Source organism: Crinia signifera, chromosome 6 (assembly GCF_055691185.1).
Source record: "Crinia signifera chromosome 6, ASM5569118v1, whole genome shotgun sequence".
NCBI lineage: Eukaryota > Metazoa > Chordata > Amphibia > Anura > Myobatrachidae > Crinia > Crinia signifera.
The window spans coordinates 235,025,499-235,044,969 of record NC_139222.1 but is presented as its reverse complement, the minus strand read 5'-3'; the positions used below and the strand labels follow the sequence as shown (position 1 = coordinate 235,044,969).

At 44.3% G+C, this 19,471-nt stretch overlaps 1 protein-coding gene across 3 annotated transcripts in view; it reads left to right on the top strand.

The window, feature by feature from the left end:
• Positions 1 to 19,471, top strand: part of FAM13C (family with sequence similarity 13 member C) — a 118,807-nt gene that overhangs the window by 86,666 nt on the left and 12,670 nt on the right. For 2 of the 3 annotated variants that reach the window (XM_083149113.1, XM_083149112.1), the window contains exons 7-11: positions 2,842 to 3,052; positions 4,754 to 4,892; positions 5,687 to 5,768; positions 9,755 to 9,960; positions 11,457 to 11,540. In XM_083149113.1, the coding sequence (XP_083005239.1) occupies positions 2,842 to 3,052; positions 4,754 to 4,892; positions 5,687 to 5,768; positions 9,755 to 9,960; positions 11,457 to 11,540 (722 nt within the window). The remainder of the gene's footprint in view (positions 1 to 2,841; positions 3,053 to 4,753; positions 4,893 to 5,686; positions 5,769 to 9,754; positions 9,961 to 11,456; positions 11,541 to 19,471) is intronic. The other variant, XM_083149114.1, reaches the window with a different exon arrangement.

Below are 19,471 nucleotides of genomic sequence, written 5' to 3'. Positions count from 1 at the left end.
CCACACATATATGCCCCATGGTGCCAGATATGCCCCCACAGTGCCACACATATGCCCCCACAGTGCTAGTTATGTGCCCAGTGCCAGGTATGTCCCCACAATGCCACACATATCCCTCCACAGTGCTAGTTTCCCATCAGCAGCACTCACCTTTGTTGCTGCTGCTGCCGTGTGGGGAGAGGACAGTCTGGCGTCCCCCTGCAGTCCTGTCATGTCGCCGAGGGGAGGAGAACACACCGCGCGTCTCCTTCCCCTCTCACTTCCCTGTGACTGGGCCGTCGCCGTCCACCAATCAAATCTCACGGGCCGGCTCCTGATCGGCTGCCGGCCCGCAAGCTGTGATTGGCGGGCAAAACAAATACGATTGAAATTCTGATGCGCAATCAAAAGTGCTGCTGGCCTCCTCAACCAGGAGTTATCAACCTGGTCAAAAACAAGCATATATCACAAACAAAATTTTGGGAGGACAGCGCTCTACTGAGGATATAATAGACAAATTAAATATTGTTGATATTTTACCAACTTGAGATCCTGGATTTTGTCCTTTCCAGTGTTACTTCATACGATTTACATATAAAAAAAACAGAAAAACCCACAACATGTGTAGCGGTCCACAAAACATATAGTCCATATATATATGCAGGGGTCCCTTGGAGCTAGATGAATTTTGTGGATTCCTCTATGTCCCTTGTGTGGTAGTAAACAGGGGGGCTTCTTTTTACGGGATCCCCTCGTGCCAGGATATAAGCGATATTTATATCCTGGCACGAGGTGATCCCCTAAAAAGAAGCCGCCCTGTTTACTACCACACAAGAGACATAGAGGAATCCACAAAATTCATCTAGCTCCAAGGGACCCCTGCATATATATGGACTATGTTTTGTGGACCGCTACACATGTTGTGTGTTTTTCTGTTTTTTTACATGTAAATCGTATGAAGTAACACTGGAAAGGACAAAATCCAGGATCTCAAGTTGGTAAAATATCAACAATATTTAATTTGTCTATTATATCCTCAGTAGAACGCTGTCCTCCCAAAATTTTGTTTGTGATTGGCAGGCGGCCAAGTCACAAGGATGCACAGTGAGGGATAGGAGAGATGCGCGATGCGCGCTCTCCTACCCTCAGAAGGTATTCGGGAACGGGCAGCGGGTGATGGGGGCCGGACGGTGGGCGCTGCGTCGAGCAGCAGTGCGAGCAGGAGCCGCACTTTAGAAGGTGGAGAGCCGTGGGTTGGCCACCGCTGTACTAGGGCATGGTGGGAGAAGCATTGCGAGTGAAGCGAGGAGATGCGGTGCACTTTAAACGGTGTCCATGTCGACTGTGTCAACATTTGGGTAAAAAAACAGTGAAAAACCCCATGTCAACCTTTTGACTGTTGACCTAGCCCATGTCAACCTATTGCGTGTGTCGACCTAATGTCATATCGACTAAGACCCATGTCGAACTTGCTGCCTGTCGGCCTAGTGGTGTCAACCCAATGCTTGTCGACCTAGTTGGTGTAAACCTAACAACCCACACCCATTGAGGCAACACTACATTGTTTGCCTCATAACTTTTAATTACCATCTTTCTAATCAATACAAATATATAATGATTGATTCTGATACCTGATTTGCTGATTTCCTAATCCCATGTGTAAGGCCACCAGAAAACTATAACTATAATCAGATTACTCGACACATAAAGTGATATATATAATTATAACCCCTCTTCTGTGTAAAAAGCATCCTCCCACCCTCTTACCTTATGTCTGTTGGGTCACATCCTCCAGAAGAAGTGACCAGGCCTCCATAGAAAGAGGTCAAGTTTGGAGCCCTAAATGGGTATGAGGGTGACCTGTTACAGGCTGTACTAGCTGGGTGATGTTATCCTTTTCAAACCCTTTCCCTGACATATTGATCCCGGCATAGAAACATGACATTGTCACCATACCCTCCAACATGGCCCATTCCATTAGGTACACAATGCTCTGTTTCTGGACTTCCTGCCAGTGGCGGTTGCAGAGATGAGGCTGCAGCACAGTCCAATATTCAAAAAGGGGAGCCACACCTAATGCCACCCCAGACATCACTGTCCTTGACTCATTGGCAGTTGCTGTGACCCCACCTCTTTGAATTTTGGACTGTGCTGGAGTCCAACCTCTGTAACTGCCACTGACAGGGAAGTCCAGGAACAGAGCATTTTGTACCTAAGGGAATGGGTCATGTTGGACGGTATGCGTCACTAATCCAGGTGACCTTGTTATGGTATTTCATTATCCAACATGAACCTATAGATCAGTAACAAATAAAAAGCATCTGCCATCCGGGATTCCTTCATTCATGTCTTCCAAGTTAGCAGCATCCTTCATTTCATGAGCTATAGAAGTATTACAGGTCGGCGAGGTTAGCAGCGGGTGATGGGAGCTTGAATAGACAATTACTTCATTATGCCTTTGGCCACTAATCGGACAGCCCTAGTATTGGCTGTCTTATACGGACACACACAGGGGGAAATTTACTAAGATGTGTATTCTACTTCACATGTGATGTTGCTATGGGCAACCAATCAGATCCTGTCTACTATCTTCTAGAGGGTGCTAAGAAGTAGATTCTGATTGGTTTCCCATAGCAACATCACATGTGAAGTAGAATACACATCTTAGTAAATTTCCCCCACAGTGTTAATATCGGAGCAGTGTATGGATCTATCCCATGACTTATTTTTCTTACTAAATGTGGGCTCATGGAAACAAATGCTATTTGTGATGCAGAGCGTTCTCTCCTGTGCATACCATGCATGCTAGGGCACCTGAGAGCTGTGAATAAGCTTTTTTCTTACATGCAACTGTACTTGTAGATCCTTCGTCGGCTCATCGAGAGTCTCAGAATGATGCAGATCATGGGGTGGATGATACTCGCAGCTTTGGAACCAGCCGGCTGCTGTTCCACATTACTGACGGCGATAACCCATTGCTCTCCCCGCGCTGCTCTATCTTCAGTCAAAGTCAAAGATTCAACTTGGATCCGGAGTCTGCACCATCCCCTCCCAGCACTCAGCAGTTCATGATGTAAGTCATCTGTTATCTCACCATATACCGGTTTTGCCTTACGCAATTGCAGTGCATAAGAATTGTAAAAATAATATAGAAACAGTTTCATAAATACAGCTGAGATTTTAAGCAAACAGGTGTTTTTCTTTAATGTGCCAGTCATTGAATATAGCCGTTGTAAATGTGCAGCTTCCTCCTATGTGGTTAAGCATTAATATAGGGTATATATGATGGTTCCATGACTATGGGCAGCTGGTGGACCGAAATTTAGGCTCTTATTCAGATCTGATCGCAGTACAAATTTGTTCTCAAAATGGGCAAAAGCATGTGCACTGCAGGTGGGGCAGATGTAACGTGCAGAGGGTCAGATGCATGAAGCTTCAAAAGTGATAAACCGCCAGCCAATCAGTTCCTACCTACCATGTCACAGACTGTGTTTAAAATATGTCAGGCAGGAGCTGATTGGTTGGTTGTTTATCACTCTCCATTTTATCACTTTTGAAGTTTAGTGCATCTGGCCAAGAGAGAGTTAAATTTGGGTGGGGTGTGTTGAAACGGAAATCTAAATTGCAGTGTAAAAATAATGCAGCCAGTATTTACCCTGCACAGTAACAAAATAACTCACACAAATCTAACACTCTCTGCACCTGTTACATCTGCCCCACCTTTAGACAGATTTGCATGCATTTCTATGTTGACCATGACAAGACATCATACACAAACCATATAGATATAACAACGCCGTATCTACTCTTAAGTTTAATTGACCTATCTGCACAGTACAATTATTGCACCCCTCATTGCTTTACTGTAAAGGAATATGGTGCAGTCACGATACCGCTGCTAGATAAATGATTTGCTTTCTTATACGCGGTGTTACACGGGCACTTTTCCAGCTTCAGAAGTGCTCTTCACTCGTTTTAATGGCGTTTTATCGCAGCTGGAAAAATGTAGTGCTTTTAAATCTCCCATTTTATAATGAGCTCTCGAAATGCTCTACGGACAGTGTTTGCTCAGGTATAATATGTTTCTGTTGTGTTTGGTGCGCATAAATATGGGCAGAGGCTACAGAGGACTGCTGCACATTCCCGCATTGGGATGCATGTAGGCATGCTTTTGTCTACTAAAATGGTATTATATAAGTTTTCTATTATATAGGATTCACTTAATTTATTAAAGAACTTGATCATTTCCATAAAGTTTTGTAACAAAAAATATTCAGCGGTTAAAAACTATTTGTGCAATGTGAGCAGTAATGTGACACCCTTTCCATTTTACTTATAGAAAGTAATACTCAACTTTAGCCACTGTGCTCTGGAGACATGAAGGGCTGAGCTGGGTACACACCTAAAGATTTATCTGTCCAATCTGTCTGATGGGAACAAAAATTTTCTCCCAAACACTGGAAAACGGACAATGGCCGTGCAGACAAATTGGTTCAATCCGTTGGACGTAAAAGACTTGTCATATAATTGTTTGTGTCCGTTGTCCAGTGTTAGGGAGCAAATGGTTGATTTTCATATGCTTTCATCCATTACCAGATCTTTGTTCACACCAGACAGATTGGACAGATGCATCTATAGGTGTGTACCCAGCTGAAGTGTCACTTGTTTCATCGTCCATATTCTTATTTTCTTCATAAATGCTTAAACAATAGTTTGAATGGTTTATGCTTCAAATGTGGTATCCTGATAGCTGACCCTTCTGTCATCCCTAAAGGCCAAGGAGTTCATCAAGAGGGAACTGTGAAGATCCGAAGGAACCCCTAACAGTCATCCAACTGACCAAGCAAATACAGAGCCTCAAGAAGAAGATCAGGAGATTTGAAGATAAATTCGAGCTGGAGAGAAATTATCGTGTGGGTAGATTCCTTCTAGTTTTACCACTTTCATACAATGACACAATGGGCCTGATTCAGCCCTGTTCCCTAGGCTGCGTCAACTCGCAGCCTAGCAAACCGGTCTGCCCCACCAAACGCCCGCCAAGGAGAACACATCCCCTCACGGCCGAAGGGGAGAGAAATCCTTCGATGGCTGACCACTATTGAATGATTTTTCTACCCTTCGGTAATAAAAGTCAATGTGAACTGACTTTTATTTCCGCCGTCGATGGCTGAAAAGGGGCGGGCGCTGATGTCATGTGATGAATACAGAAATTCCCTCATTATCTCTGGCTCTGTATTCCATCGTGTATAGTGTGTTTCTAATACGGGAGTACACTTACTAAAGGTTCTAAAAGTGGGGATGTTGCCCATAGCAACGTATCAGATTCTGTCTCTCATTTTCTAAGAGAAATAATAGCTATAATCTGATTGGTTTCTATGGGTGACATCACCACTTAAGTCAACTTCCCCCATAGAATGAACATTTGAATCATTTACTGGTTATTTCTGTGTCATTTCTATTGGCCACAATCCAGAGAACATGGCGGCGACATTTGAAAACCCCACGTTCTTTGTGCCTTTGTGTAATTCTTTGTCAGTCATTTATTATGTATTATGTATTTTCATCTTTATTATGTATTTTTAGAGTGATTTTCTTTCAGTTATTGCTATTCTATTATATAACATGGTTTATGTTTTCACATAAAGGCGTTCTTTCATTGTTTTAAGTGTTTTGCTTATTCATTGTTTTCTTTGTATTTCTCTTCTAGCCATCTCACAGTGATAAGACTTCTAATCTTGAATGCCTGAAATGGATGAATGACTTGGCAAAGGCTCGCAAACAGCTGAAAGGTACCGTCCCCTTTTCACCATTCTTTAATGTGGTTTTCGGTGATCTTGAAACCATATAACAATGACGCACTGTCATGTAATTGGAGTGGAGTTTGTTTCTACTGCTTTGACCAAATCCGTACTTAGGACCTTATTCAGATTCGTTCGCTGCGGCTGTTCGTTCGCACGGGGACCGTTGTTGTGTCACTGCGCATTTCTGCATGCACCCACAGCAAATAGGCAGAGGGCTGGGTGCACGCATAATATCTGAGGTACTAAGGGCCTGATTCAGACCAGATTGCTACTGGGTAAATATACAAAGGCCTGCGATAAGGTAGTCCCCGCCTAGACAGAGTGAAAACCCGCCCTGTGCGCAAATTTGACAGATCGCCAGCCAGCTGCAAATCCATTCTCAAATCAGTCCCCATGTAATGATTATCCCAGTCCGTGCAAGTAACCTCAAATGGCGGCTTCCTGTCAGTCCAGTTGCGAGGGGATTGAGAATAGAGTAATTGTTGATTTTTGTCGCTGATTAGCGCATGTGTGCTTCGATCCGTATGCATGCGCAGTCGTTCAATAATCGATTGCCTTTGCGAATTTGTACAACAGCTATCAGGTGTGAATAAGCACCGAAGGCACATGTGCTCGTGTATGGATGTTAGCGTGCTCTGCGGACTGTGGTTGGAAATCCCTACTCTGTGTGGTTTCCTGTGACAATGTGGTAGATCTGGAGTGCTGTCTCATTATAGAAGCAGCATTAGATTGATGCTGTTTGCACAGACTTTAAGGCCAGGAAATACATTAAACCGCCTGAGTTGGTGAGATAAGAGGTTACACTTAGCTGGACCCTCCCCATTTTACCATCATGTGTTAAACCTCAGTCTGGTGTGACACCAACAGATGTGATGCCTGTTAGTGACAATTTGCAGTAAGTGGCTGAATTTCAGTACAATACAGTCCCAATACAGCACCTATTCTGGGTGGGTTGGGATCATTTGGTCTACAGCATGTTGGTCGACAAGCATCAGGTCAGCATAAGTCAAGGTCGACAGGTCATTATGTCGACATGGGGTTTCTCACTGTTTTTTTTACCCGAATGTCAACACAGTTGACATGGACACAGTTTGAAGTGCACCGCATCCCCTCGCATCGCTCACTGCGCTTGCAATGCTTCGGGTGCAGTGCCTCGCTGCGCTCGGCACCCTATTTTATTCTCACACCATGTCCTAGTGGATGGTAGGGCATGAAATACCGCCTGTCGGCACATGTCAGCTCAAAAAACAGTGAAAAACCCCATATCGACCTTTTGACTGGCGACCTAGACCATGTCGACCTAATGCTTGTGTTGACCTGTCGAACTAAACCCATGTTGACATTCACCCATGTCGACCTATCTCCATGTCGACCCAATGCTTGTCGACCATCATGCTGTAGAGCAAATGACCGTATCTCTTCTGGGTAACATGCAGCTGTGTAACTTGTGCTGGGATATGTATTTGTTATATCATTTATAATACGAGTGTAATCCCGTTTAGAGATTAAGGCCAGTATTCAATGAGAAAAATTTGCCTTGTTTTATGGCGAGTTTGTGCTGTTTTCGCGTTGGAAGGAGCATTTTGCTCTCCAAAAGTGAACCACCCTATTCAATGTGATATTTTCGCCGTCTTTCTAAGTGATTTTCGCCGTGTCTCTCCGTGTAGCAATTCTCCATCTTTTCATGGAGAGCTGGAATGTGAACTTTTAAACTAAAAGGTTTTTTTTTTTAATTTTGGTGTAAAAAAATCAGGATTTTTTTTCTGTGAAGGGACATGTTATTTTTATTCATGTGCTTTTATAGCACATGAATATATATTTAATTAAAAAAAAATGTAATTTTTTTTTTTTTGCACAGAGCAGCCAGCAGGGGGCCGGAACGCTCGAGCCGCTCATTAGATATTCATAGATTCACTGCATCCGATCATTACATATGCACGATCGGGTGCAGTAAATACTGGGTCCCCCGCTGGCTATAGGGGGGGGGGCAACTTGTGCTGCCTGGGTCCCGGGGAGCCCACCTCCCCTCCACATATGTTCTGGGGCAGCCAGGGAGACTTTAATCTCCCTGGCTGCCAGCTCCCTGCCAGCTCCCTGCCGCGGACACTCGTCCGCTGCAGGGGTTAAGACTCGCCGCGAGTGGCAGCGAGTCTTAACCACATTGAATAGTGGGAGCAGGAGAGGCAGCGAGCCCTCCGGAACAGGGCGAGTGCATGGCGAGAGAAAAAATCTCTCGCCATGCACAGAGAATTTTTCACGTTGAATACTGCCCTAAATAGGTAAATTCAGTACTGGCTTTGTTTAGCAGGCCCGTGTATCAACACCTCTAGATTATGTGCTAGACTTTCCTTCCGTCTCAGTCATTACGTAAAAGTGTTATACAATGATATAATAAAGTATGTAAGGAAACTGCAATTGCAGTTTGATTGACAGCAGTGGGCCCCGACAGGTTGGCGACGTTGCGTTTAGGGGCCATTTTCATGGCGTCGGTTGCTTTAGCAAAACTTCCACTGAAGCTGATTTACAGTAGGGGCTAATTTAGCACGGCTCGCTAAATTCACAAATCCAGCAATGATAGAACCACTGCACATGCGTGACAAAATGCGTAAGGATCAAAAACGCAATCCCCTGGCAGTATGACTGACAGGAAGCGGATAATTAGGAGTGGTAACCTGACGTTTTCTGGCAGTGGTTGGACGCCTGTGACGTCTGCAATAAGCACCTCCACCCTGTCTCAATCGCAGGTCAGTGGAAGCCTCAGACCTACTCACATTTGCACAGGTGGCAAAAACTCTTTGATGGTTAGGAAATTGCGGATGGATTTGTGAGTGGATCACGATTAGCGATCCATTCGCTATTCACCCAAAATTTAGCACGGAGCTTTTTCTTTCTGGGCAGTGGCTTTCTCTTTGCAATCCACTGCGAATTCTCAAATTAGCGATCCATGCTGAATCCATGCTTTAGGCCCATAGTTATTGTTGGAGTATAACTTTTACCCATGTTTGTTGACTTAAATTTAAAATATAAATGTACAAAATAAACCTATTTATAAATTAAGGGTGAAATGTAATCGGGTGAGAATCAGAAAGTGAGAGATTTGGTAAGAAATCTCCAGTTTTTAAAAAAAAAAACTGGAGATTTCTTACCAAATATCTGAATTTCTGATTCTCTCGCCCGATTACGTTTCACCCTAAGTTTCTCTCGTCACCTAAAACACAAGTTTGGAAGAATTGGGGAAAACCGTGTTGCACTGCAGATGGGGCATATATGTGCCCAGAGGTTTAGATTTGGGTGGGGTGTGCCCAAACTGAAATCTAAATTGCAGTGTATAAATAAAGCGGACTAATATGTGTGGGCTACATGCAAAAGCAAACAGTATTTACGCTGCACATAAATACTGTATCCATGCTTTTGCCCTCTTTGCATTGCAACATGGTTTCTTCCAGATACAAAGTTACTTGCTTTATTTCCGAATCAGAACCGGTTCAGAGATCCAACCGTCACTGTGTTTCTGCTCTAGACTGCACAAACCATTTCGGTACTTATGTATTATCTGGGCGCCCGATTTTTTCATTGCATGCGATGCGATTTTTCATTGTAGAGACCCGATTTTTAATTGTATAGTCACCCATGGGTGATTTCATACCCCCACTATCCAACTACGCATGGACTTGATTTTTTTTATAGTGTGGCCACCGAGCCCGAATCGTGGGGAGCGGACGCGGATTACTTTACATGTATTCTGCGTCCCTGCGCGGGGCTCGCCACGCTTCGGGCTCGGTGGCTCGCTGCGCTTGCCACACTATATAAAATCAACTCCATGCGTAGTTGGATAGTGGGGGTATGAAATCACCCATGGGTGACTATACAATGAAAAATCGGGTCTTTACAATGAAAAATCGATGCGATGAAAAAATCGGGCGCCCAGATATTACATAAGTACCACCATTTCTAATTAACTTTATTTATTTCAGAGGTAAAACTAAAAATGTCTGAAGACCAAAATGTGCCAAGAGCCACGCACAGTAAAATGTATGAAGAAACACCGGTGGCTTCTATTGTAGTGGAGCAGCACGGCGCCACCAGCTCAACGATGTCATCTGTGGAGGAAACCGTGGAAACTGTATGGAAAAGGCTAAAGGAGAAGAGGCAGTTGCTCAATCTTCCTGAAAACATAAAGGTATGTTAGCCTTAATCGTTGTGAAAGATTTCATTGTCAACTCCCAGATTCTATTCAATTCTGTTTCCTGTGCTTATGTCTATCTACAGTATATTATTATTAATACTATATTCTACTTCATATATAATGCTGAATACACACTGATCGAATAAGTGATATATATATGGGGATACGGTCATTAGGCCTACAACAACTAGGTCGACAAGCATTGGGTCGACACCACTAGGTTGACAGTCAAAAGGTCGACATGGGAGTTTTCACTGGTTTATGAGCCGACATGTGCCGATAGGCGGTATTTCATGCCCTACCATCCACTAGGGCGTGGTGGGAGAATAAAATAGTGTGCCCGAAGCATTGCGAGGGAATGTGGTGCACTTCAAACTGTGTCTATGCCGACTGTGTCGACATTCGGGCAAAAAAAATGTGAAAAACACGTCGACCTTTTGACTGTCAACATTATGCTTGTGTCGACCTAACGTCCTGTCGACCTTGACCCATGTCGACCTTGCTGCCTGTCGACCTAGTGGTGTCGACCCAATGCTTGTCGACAGGGCAGCCGAGAGGAATGCCAGGCCCCGGTAAAATTTTGGGGTGTGGGCAGTGTGGCCACCTCCCACGCTTAGGCTACGCCCCCCTCTCGGCTGCCCTGCTTGTCGACCTAGTTGTTGTAGACCTAACAACCCACATCCTATATATGTAAGTCATTAGCAGACATGTCGCATTGGGCCTGCAGCACAGCCTATGCTGATATATTATCTTGTGTGGATGTGTGCACGTGCCCTGGCTGCAGGGGTTAACATCAATCAACACTTCAGATTGCTGCCCAGTTATGTTGTCTGCACAGACATATCTAGAGAGTCAAATGATTCCCAAATCGGCCGCTGTGTTGGCTGAAGCCCAGTCAGTGTGGCCGATTTGGGAAGCATACACACTTACCAACCAGCCGCTTGATATGTCAGCATAGAATGGCGAGTGCAGCAGTACATTTACACGGTCCATGTCGACATAGATACCATAAAAATTTGTAAAAGCTTTCTGTCAACCTTTTTTCAGGTATCATGTTGACGTTTTGACCACTTCAACCTTTTTGATGTGTCGACCTTAGAGGTCGACCGAGACACTGTCCACCTAACGACCCATACCAGTGTATCTTACACTGTCCATATACAAAATATCACATTGGGGGTAGGGCTGGCCCTTGGATAATACTATACCAGCCTGCTGGTGAAAGTGGTCTCCGTTAAAGGTTGGTATGTGTTCTAGGTGACATCACAATTTATGATTGGCCATTTCTGCTACACCCCAGGAATAATATACAGCAGATTTGAAATCTTCCAATAATGGAAAATAGCTGCTAGATAGTGGAGAGGAATCGGCCACATTACCCCTGGCAACTTCCTGCAGTAAATGCATGTATGTTGTTGAACCTTAGAATTCTCTGACACACATCTATCCCAGAGAACCCTCCTAACTGTGCTAATAACTTTTTCAAATAGGATATGACAAAAAAGCAAATGCACCTGGAAAAAATGAGTCTCCAAAAATGCCTTCTGTATTTTGAAAATATTCACGGACGGCCAGTAAGTATATTGTTGGTAACCTTAGATGTAGCTGTAGTCTATAAACGTCTAATACATGTTTGTGCGGTTCTACTTCCAAATAATTTGTTCTAAAATGTTTGTTACATTTGTACGTGTTTATCCCTATGCACATAGGGGCAATTCCAGACCTGACCGCGCGGCTACTAATTCGTAGCGTGAAATCCCGCCTTGCGAATTTATGTCTGTGCTGTCTAGTGAATGTGTCCAAAACCCATTGCAACAGGCTCACCGAATGATGTGTCCACTGGGCACAAGTTATTGCAGGTGCAGAGTAACCAGAGACTTAAGGCCCCCACACACTAGAACGATTTTTTGTCCGATTTCCGACTGATCGTCCGATATATCGGCCGATTTTTACCGATAATCTGCCGGACAATTGGTCGGAAATCGGACAATCTGCCAAAAAATCATTCTAGTGTGTGGGGGCCTTTACTCAGCGGTGTGATGAATAAATTCCTATCTGACCTGGAGCTGGCGTCACACACCCTCCCCTAAAATACTTAGGCACGCCTAGCACTCTCAGCATTATCCTAGGCACGTCTGTTATTTTTCTAAGCACTCCCACTAAAACGGCCAGTTTCCACCCCCAGACGCCTACTTCCTGTCAGTCCCCTTATGATCGGCTTGCAAATAGAAAAAGTAGCACGTTTTCAATGCAGTACGGCCTTGCTCACGCGTACTACGGGCCGTACATACGCACTTTTGATCAATAATCAACCGCCGTGTGAATTCAGGCTGTGCGATCAGGTCTGAATTACCCCCAATATGCGGAAATAAAACTAAATTAGTTATCTTGCATGTCCTCATTAGACGTAACAATAATCTGCAAGGCTAATATAGGGCACGATGGACCTTATTCTGGTTAATTTGCAGCGCTGTGTGTGATTTAAAGCCCGCTCTCCGTTCACATATGCCGCCCCCCCTTCGCAAGGCGAATTCCTCCTCGTGGCTGCGAATGGATTTTTAGCATAAACATCCATTCGCTGCCTATGGCGAAACACCCACATCATTCGATGGTCGCCGACCATCGAATGATGTGGAAGGTACATGCAAAACTATGACATTCTCAGGTGTCTTAGCTTTGCGTGTATTCCTATTAAATGCAAATTCGCATGTGAGCCTATGAACCAGAATAACCCCCCAGTGTGTGCTGTAACCATACAGATATCTGTAATAGAAACCTTAAAGATGTGTTTGATCGCATCACCATAGAATTATTCAGTCGAGATGCATGTAATTCTATAGTGACCTATTGTAGCAGCGCTGGGAAGAGCAGTAGCCACTTTGGGGTATATGTACAAAAATTTCGAGCCAGGTGTAATAAGATATAAAAAGTGGAGAGTGATAAACTGCCAGCCAATGAGCCCATAACTGCCATTTTTCAAGCACATCCTGTAGCGAGACAGTTAGGGGCTAATTGGCTAGGACTGTGGGGTCTATTTACTATGTCTTGGATGGATATAAAGTGAAGAGTGAGAGAGTCCCAACCAACCAGCTCTTAACTATCATTTTTCAGAGCTGATTTGTCTGGACTTTGGGGGGTATTTAATCCCGGATTCCAACTGTCAGGACATCCCGACAGTCAGAATGGTCATGGTCCCTCGGCATCCACTTTGTCCCCTGGCGTCCATGGCAGCTTCCAGCACCGTCTCCGTCATCACCAGCGGTCCCAGGAGTGCATTGCGCGAGTTCCCAGGCGCGCCGGTGACGTCACCAGCGCGTGCACACACTTGCGCAATGCACTCCTGGGACCGCTGAAGACGACGGAGAGGATGCTGAAGGCCTGCCGTGGACGCCGGGGGACTTGGTAAGTATAAAAAAAGGGTTAGGGCAGTGGTTCCCAAACTGTGTGACTAGGCTCCCTGGGGTGCCTCGGAGCACTTGCAGGGGTGCCTCAGGTTGGTGGTCCAGAACCAATTCAAATTATTTATGGCCAATGAAACAGGCAAAATCAGTGCTTGGGGCTTCCAATTATAAAATATGTGCGGAAACAGAAGTGAATCGTGTTCCTCACCACATAACTGGACCTAAGGATGACATTTATGCACAACTTATTTCATTTTTTTTTTTTTTTTTTTATTCTTGGTAACAAACTTTGGCCTAGGGTTGCCCTGAAAAATATTCTGAAACTCTAGGGTTCCGTGATTCAAAAATGTTTGGGAACCTCTGGGTTAGGGGGTAAAAAAAATAAATAAATAAAAAAAAGTGAATTATTCCAAAAAAACACTGTTTTTGGAATAATTCGGATAAGGGATGCCCGGATACGGGACACTCAACTGGTATTTGTATAAGCAAAACTCGAGTATACTGAAGTATGACAGGTGAGACTCTACCTCCTCATTCCTGCCATCGTTGCACTCTGACCAATACCTCAAAAGGTACCCTGACTGCTCTTCTATTGGCTACTGCTTGCCTCATTCAGGAAGGGAGACATCCGTTAAAAGTTGATTCTATTCAGATTTTAAATTCCCATAAAAATTGATAACAAATAAAAAGAAAATAAATCATCCCACAAACTATACAATTTATTCAGAACCTGATTTATTTTCTTAATGGTCGCTGGAGCATGCCCCTTCAATTTTAAATCTTCAGTGGTGACTTGTCAGTCAAAACTAATAACGCCGGATAAAAGGTACACGGTGCGATATGATAATAATAAGCCAAAATTGCTCGGCGACCATATTGCACCATGTACACACCTTTTGATAGACCTCTTCTGTAGATGGCCTGTTAATGCCTGTCTCCAGTAGCCTTCCCGATGCGTATGTGAAGGGATGGGGCACTGACAATGATCTACATATATACCAAGTAAATGGCACAGCGTATGGATTGATCGATACAAAGGTAAATCTCTTGCTTACAGAATAACATAAAAACCTGCAATTCATAATTTTTTTCCAGAACTGTACAGAGCTCTTAAATGTTAGAACTATGTCAGCAGCTGTGTTCTACAGTTCTAAAAGAAGACATTACAGCAAGGTAGTCAACAAGCGGCCTTCCAGGTACTGTGGGACTACACATTCCAGCATGCCCTGTATCCGTTTTGCTAAAACTGTGGCAGGACATGCTGGGATGTGTAGTGCACAAGCATTTATGGTCCGCTTATTGCCCATCTCTGCTTTACAGGATAGTCATTTGTACATCTCAGTATGAGTTTTGCTGCACATTCTGTAACACGTCCGGATATGGATGGAAAGCAAGGAGATCGCCCGCCAGGTCTATTCAGACGCTCTCTGGTTCCCTGCAGCCGTGTTTACAATTCCCTGAGCAAATTTGGATGGACTTACAAATGGTCGAACATTAGGCGGCAGGATGCCAGCCAGACAGACACAGGCTGAATGTAAAATTATCCTGACATAGCGCTCAGAAATGTTAGATGGATTTCTACAGCATCCAGGTGGCAAATAGGGTGAAAACCGTTAACACTTTCCCCAAACTACCGCTACCGGCAGAGCGATGTGTGCTTCAGTAGCCTGTCTGTAATAGCCTTCTATTATTTATTTTACATGACATATGGGAATGTACTGTCATTTTCCAATTCAGCATGCCTGATAATCAGTCCCCTATGCCAACCTAGGGGACAGCCCTGTGACTGGGAAGCCTGTCCATTAATGTAAATATACCCGGGCTGGACAATCCTGGGAGCGGTGAACAACATGCACATAAAGCCTAATGTTGGGGAATGAATTCTGTTGAAGGGACCATGAGACCTAGCGAACAGGTCAGCGACCTGACCAGGTCTACATCCCCTCGCAACGCCACACCTGCGTTCCCATGAAACGCTGGGTGTTCCCCTGCTGTCACCCCGCCCACTGCAAACACCTCGGCAAGTGTGATACTCGCCGAAGGCGTTCTGCACATGCGCATATCCATGCAGAGACCTCCCATTGGAAACGGGGTCCTGTCCAATCAAACCTGAATCGGGCTGTATGTTCCTGGCTACTGAAAGCCGCAGAGCATGAGGGCCACTAGGTTTCACAACTGTGTCCTGACTTCAACTGTATAATGCTCACACCTGGAATTACACGTTCGTGAAGCCAATAAATACGCACGACACATTACAGGTATATTTGTTTAGCAATCATCACTAAAATAGAAGATTTGTAATTGAGCTTAATCTCAATGCAATGTACTGTAGAACCCTGATGTGTTCTTTGTAGAGTATTAAGGTGCCCACACACTCGGGTGATTCTTAGGCAAGATTTGGTCACTGCTCATGTGATCATGGCAATAAATAATATGAAAATAGTGTGTTGTTGTATGACATCAGGGCCGATGCGGTGCAAGGTTCCGTGCGCATTGCATTGGATCCTGAGGATCACAACTGCTGCACAATAGATGCACAAGTCGTTTGATCAAGCCTCCAGTGTATCGTATGCAGTCCTGCCGACTGAGAGGTCACAGCTTTTTCCTTCTGAGAAGTCGCCTTAGTGTGTGGGGACCTTAAGCCCCCATACATTAGTCGGACCTGATTGTCCCTGCAGCTTCCCAGGGAGGGGTCACACACGATTAGGCACTTGGGAGCTGCAGTGGAGGGAGCAGGGGGGCGGCGGACGCCGGCGAGGGGACCAGAGAGCGGGGGATGTCAGCGGGTGGGGGGTGCCCGTGATCAGAAAGCTGAGCGGAGGGAGTTGGGGGGGGGGGCAGCGGAGGGAGCCGGGCAGTGCCATCAGGCGCACTAATTTAAAAAAAAAATCCCCTTGCAGTGATCATATGCAAATACTGAGAACACGACGGTCTCCCATTCCCCTGCTCTTAGCACAAGTGAATCCAGCACTGAAACTGTGACATGACATCCGCTCTGTGCAGTTCTCATCGGACCTGCCGCTTGAGTCCAGATTCCTGCCTGTTTTTCCTGGACTGCATAATATGCAGGATTACTATGATCACAGAGAATATGCTTCTGCCCCATGCAGCCTAGCGATGATGGGTTTCCCTCTTAGTTCCATCACATTGGACATGGTTGGTCATAAAAAATAAGTAAATTGAGCATTAGGGTTATTAGAGACACCTGTAAATAGAGGACGCTATTATGTCATTGTACACCAAGTTCAGGCCTTTAATCCACATGGGAACCGGCTTTGAGATTTTGTTTTGAAACCGTGTGAGAACTTCCTTTTTAGGGCGTGTCACCCGGCTTTAGGAGGTTTAGCTGTCTGATAGACACCTGTGATGTTTGTTGTGGCCAGAGCATAATTGGTGGTGTCCTGATTGGGTGATAAACCTTTATGCACATAATTCTGTAATCGGATTTACGCACTCAGATGTTTGAGTCTGTGCTCATCTTGGCACTACAAGAGCTGCTAGATTGCAGAGTGATTTTATCCTAATTTACAAATTGGGTAGTTATAATATTATAATAAGATACTGGCTCTTTTATGTATTGGTTTAGTCATTTGGATTGTGGGACTAAGTTGCTGTAGAGTTTCAAAGGTGAAGCTGGAATTGCTGGGTCTGATTCTGATTAAGGTGCAGACGTCCTTGTGTCTCGCTGCAGTCACGTATGTAACTTGATGTTATTGCTGCTAGAGAGCCCGGGCCTGGTGTACAGGAGTGAGATGCCCAGCGTTTGTAAACACTGTATTACCGTCTGGTGCATCTTTAGAGGCCACCATTGGTCGCACCATTGGAACGTGAAGCAGCTGCAGTTTCTCAGTCTGTGTCATCCAATGTACGCGGTTTAGCATCTCTCTATGCAACTTTCCATAAGTCGGAACATCTCAGTGCTTCTTTTTGTGTCACTTCACAATCACTGCTCAGGGACTCTCCTTACATTAATGCTACCAGCCACATCTGTGCTGCTTGTACATACACATGCCAGGTGCAACTCAAGACACACATGCAGGCTAAAAACCCAACTCCAATAAAGCCCTTTCTTTGTTCTAGTTTTAGTACCTTCATCTAGCATACAGTACAGAAAGGCAAATACATGTAAGTTCCCTCAGAAACTTTTCCCTATGTGAGGAATTTTTGATCATACAATATAGTCAAAATGAATAATGGGAAAAAACTGTACTGCCATTTATCTAGCTAAGATTATCATTCTTCCGTAATGACACCTTTATTATATTTCAGTGCGTTAGTATAGAATGAGGGTTCCTATGCATAAAATAGTAATAGTACTGGGCACTGTAGGGAGAATGTGATCTTGTTTTTGCATGCTCTGTTTGAGATGGCTGGTTTGGGCCATGTATTGTTCAGTGCATGCTAAAGAGGGAAGCTGTCAGGATCCCAGCAGTCATAACACCCGCTGCAGGTTCCCAAAAGTAAGTACATGGGTTAGGTTAGGCACTGCTATGGGGGAGGGGTTAGGTTTAGCTGTGAGGGGTGTGTTTTTCGATAGGCTGCAGGAGGCTATGATTCGGGATAGGTTGGGGATGGTTAAGGTTAGGCTATAGGTGCAGAGGGTTAGGCCGCAGGAACGGAGGGTTAGGCTGCAGTAGGGGATGGTTAGGGTTGGGGTGCGGGAGGGGTGGATTAAGGGTAGGGTTAAATTATTTACTGGGATACGTCTGGACTTTGCCGTTGGAATGCCGCCGCTGGCTTCCTGACTGCCTGGATATTGTACCCATCGAACCGATAGTATTGCTTATGTTTTAATTACAATAATTATAGGTGTATGATGCATGAGGACACCGCTGTAATGCAGATCTTTTGTTCCGTATTCCTTTACACAAAGCTAAATAATAATAGAGAAATACAGAAATATGCAGTACTAGACATAAAGGGGGAAATTTACTAAAGGAAATTTGTAAAAAAAATAGGTGTATTTGTATCCAGAAATACACTCATTTTTTACATTTACTATCCCGAAAATACGGCAATTCGTAATCGTATTGATGTGCTATCAATACGATTACGAATTGGTGTATTTTCGGGATAGTAAATGTCAAAAATAAGTGTATTTCTGGATACAAATACATCTATTTTTTTTTACAAATTTCCTTTAGTAAATTTCCCCCCAAAGTGTTAGTAGGTTTTGATATGACATTTTTACAAATTGTACAATGTACATTTTCAACCAAGTTCACAAGAGTCTTACAAGGCTCATTTCATAATCTGGAAATAAAGGATTGTGCATCCCCCCCCCCCCCCCCCCCCCCCCCGTGTGTGTGTGTGTGTGTGTCTGTTTGTTTAGTTAGGGGGGGGGGGATATCTCCAAATGTTGACAGCTAATAAATGCCATCATTAAGATTACATTATAGACCAGTGATGGATAACCTTGACACTACCGCTGTTGTTGAACTACACATCCCAGCATGCCCTACATAATTTTTAGCATGTCCAAATAGCAAAACTGTAGCAAAGCATGCTGGGATGTGTAGTTCAGCAACAGCTGGAGCGTCAAGGTTAGCCATCACTGGTATAGAGCATACCGTGCAATCCATAACATAAGCTGCAACCACCAGAACATTTGCCGTAACTGCCGGATGGGCTTATGGTACTTATCCTATAAAAAGCTGCATCGCGACACCACCAATTGCTAAAAATGATCATGTTGGCATGATGTACATATCAACATGTTACATGATGACATTATGGCCATGTTGATATAAGGACCTAGTTGGAGATGTCACAGTAACTGAAATGCCTAGAACTTAATCTGTACCTGTCTGAGATCCCGTTCCGGCTCTGTCCTCACATGTGGGAGGAGCTACAGCTCCATGTAGTAACTTTGCAATGTCTTCTATCTACTTGAAAATGTCAGATGTTGAGTTTATGTGGACTTAAGAATGAAAATAAAATGATAGCCCTGTATTCCGCACTACAGGAGACTGTGCCCTACGCAAGGGTATCCCCAGGGTTTGTCTGATGTGATTTCATAAGTGTCTATGTTGTATTCAGAGTATGTGAAAACCATAACCACTTTTTACTCCAAAGATTGTTTTAATGTACTGCGTGTAGGAAAG